The following is a 2,416-nucleotide window of genomic DNA, read 5'->3' as shown; positions in this document are numbered from 1 at the left end:
AGAGAGAGAGAGAGGTGGAGAGAGAGGGGGCAGAGAGAGAGAGGGGGGGAGGGAGAGAGGTTGAGAGATGCCGAGAGAGAGAGAGAGAGAATGGGGAATATAGGGGAGGGGTTAGGGAGAGAGATTCGAGAACATAAGAAGAGAAAGAGAAATCGCATACAAGAGGTCCGAAAACTCAAGAAAACGGACACTTGAAGCAGTTTTGCCTTTGAGCCGTATACTCCTTTCCGCCTAGACTTCAGTTCATTATTGTGGTCAAGACAAGTATTGTCATTTAGTTTCCGTGATCTGTTTCAGCGACTCAACTCCGCTGGCTTCACGAAAGCACAGCCCCGTTCACGAATAGCCCAGAGGTCAGGCTTTCTAAAAGCTGGAATCTTCTGGCTGGACCCGACTCTACTCGGCCATTGGCTGGAGAGATCCAGAAGGCTGCTGAACTCGAAGCCGAGCCCCCAACCAGGAGCAGTTCTGTCCCGCAGTTTTTACATGAGGGCGGTCCAGCTGATGAAGTGAGTAGCAAGAGCTACAACTACAATGGTCAAGAATTAGATTTGCCAACGCAGCAACAGAAGTCTGAATCAGAGGCGCAGACAAGTTCGGGACAGACGAAGACTAAGTTATCATCTTCGTGTAAAGATTTGCCAGAAAATCTGAACGGATTGGAAAATTCACTTTTGCGCGATGGTCCCATTCATCGGGAAAGCCCGAACCTCCTGCGGGAAAACCCGAAACTCCTCCGGGAAGACCCGAGGCAAGACGCGGGGAGATTTCTCCTGGATGACGACATGATCATCATAGAGCACGAGTACTTGGCTGACGTCATACGGGTCGCTCCTCAAACGTCTGGGAAGGAGATTCGACGTCTGCATACGATCAAAGAAGAAGGAGGAGACAGTGGCAACGAAAGGAAACCTGTTCAAAGCACGACGTCTTCCTCCGCGCAGAAGAGTACAAGAAGAAGACTTCGTTCCCAGACGTCTTTTAACAGACTACGCCTGTCCAGACATCCGAAACAACAGGCGGCGCTGAAGAAACCGGTCGTCAAGGCAACGGATATCTCGAAGACACCACGAGGTCGCAAGGTCTTTCGACGTGTTGCTCAGAGCATTCTTGACGACATAGACTGCAATATCATCAACGTCAATGATTTTGTCGACGACGACGACGATATTGGCGATGGAGCGTATACCGATGATGAGGGCGAGGATGATAATGACAATAGAAGCGGCATCGCTTACGGTGATTACAGAAACAGGAACATCTCCATTCTGAGGACGAAGGCAGTGTCTCCACCTAGCATTATGGAGCTGCAGAGGCAGATGGGCGGGTGAGTTCCTGGATCGTGTGTGTGTGTGTGTGTGTGTGTGTGTGTGTGTGTGTGTGTGTGTGTGTGTGTGTGTGTGTGTGAGTGTGTGAGTGTGTGCGTGTGTGCGGTTTGGTTGTTTAAAGTTGCAGTTGTTGTAGTTGCTGCTGTTGTTGTTGTTGTGGTGGTGGTGGTGGTGGTGATGGTGGTGCTGTTTGCATTGTTGTTGTTGTTGTTGTTGTTGTTGTTGTTGTTGTTGTTGTTGTTGTTGATTTTATTGTTTATATGTGTCTTTCTCTTCCGTCTCCTCCGTGCCTCCCTCTCTTTCTTTCTTTCTTTCTTTCCTCCTTTCTTGGAAGGGGGGGGGGGGGAATCAGGAGCAAGAAAGTTGCCCAAAAAGTAATTCAGTGCCCGCACCACCAGCGCCCCCCCCCCCTTTTCCCACATATCATTTACCCATGTTAACATTCTCCCCACCCTCTCTAGCTACACTGGCGTCTGTGGAGAAGCGATTAGGGGCTTCGCTGTCGCACACAGGAGATCTAAGTTCGATTCCCAAGTAGAGAGATAATTCTTAATCGAGTATCTGGGATGTTGATTCTCTCTGAGCCCGGGTTGGCCCTCATAGAAAGGTTTGGAAGCCCGAACTCGTGGCTGATCTAAACTCTGTCGACGGGGGAATAAAGACACCTATATGAAAAAATGTTTGTTTCTTGGTGTTGTCGTTTTTATTCTTACTCACACACACACACACGCACACACACACACTAACCAAAGTCATTTTTTAAGCCTACATCTTTTCATTTGATAAGATCGATGACTCACATGAATAGTTTCAAAATATGGTCTATGACAAGGGCGCTGTGTTAAGCTGACTTCGTTGGTTCCCCTTCCAGGTTTCCCGCCAAGACTCCGCCCCCTTGCCACGCCCACAAGGTTTGACGTTCTAGGGGCCATGGACCGTGAGACTCCTGGGGTCATGGCCTCTGTGAGTGACCAGTCCTTGGGTGAGTGACATCAGCAACACCATTGTTGTCGTGGAGGAAGAGAGGTGTGGGAGAGGGGGAGAGAGAGGGAGAGAGAGAGAGAGAGAGAGAGAGAGAGGTGGAGAGA

General features: G+C 49.6%; 1 protein-coding gene across 1 annotated transcript in view; it reads left to right on the top strand.

Annotated features, from left to right (window-relative positions):
• Nucleotides 1–297: 297 nt before the first annotated feature.
• Nucleotides 298–2,416, top strand: part of LOC106013116 — a gene marked incomplete at its 5' end in the record, with an annotated part of 5,630 nt that continues 3,511 nt past the window's right edge. The window contains 2 exon segments of the mRNA XM_013087994.1: nucleotides 298–684; nucleotides 745–1,327. Of these exon segments, the coding sequence (XP_012943448.1) occupies nucleotides 298–684; nucleotides 745–1,327 (970 nt within the window).

This window comes from Aplysia californica, unplaced genomic scaffold (genome assembly GCF_000002075.1).
Source record: "Aplysia californica isolate F4 #8 unplaced genomic scaffold, AplCal3.0 scaffold00668, whole genome shotgun sequence".
Classification (NCBI taxonomy): domain Eukaryota; kingdom Metazoa; phylum Mollusca; class Gastropoda; order Aplysiida; family Aplysiidae; genus Aplysia; species Aplysia californica.
Note: the sequence above shows the minus strand (reverse complement) of the source record. Positions and strands in the feature narration are given on the sequence as shown.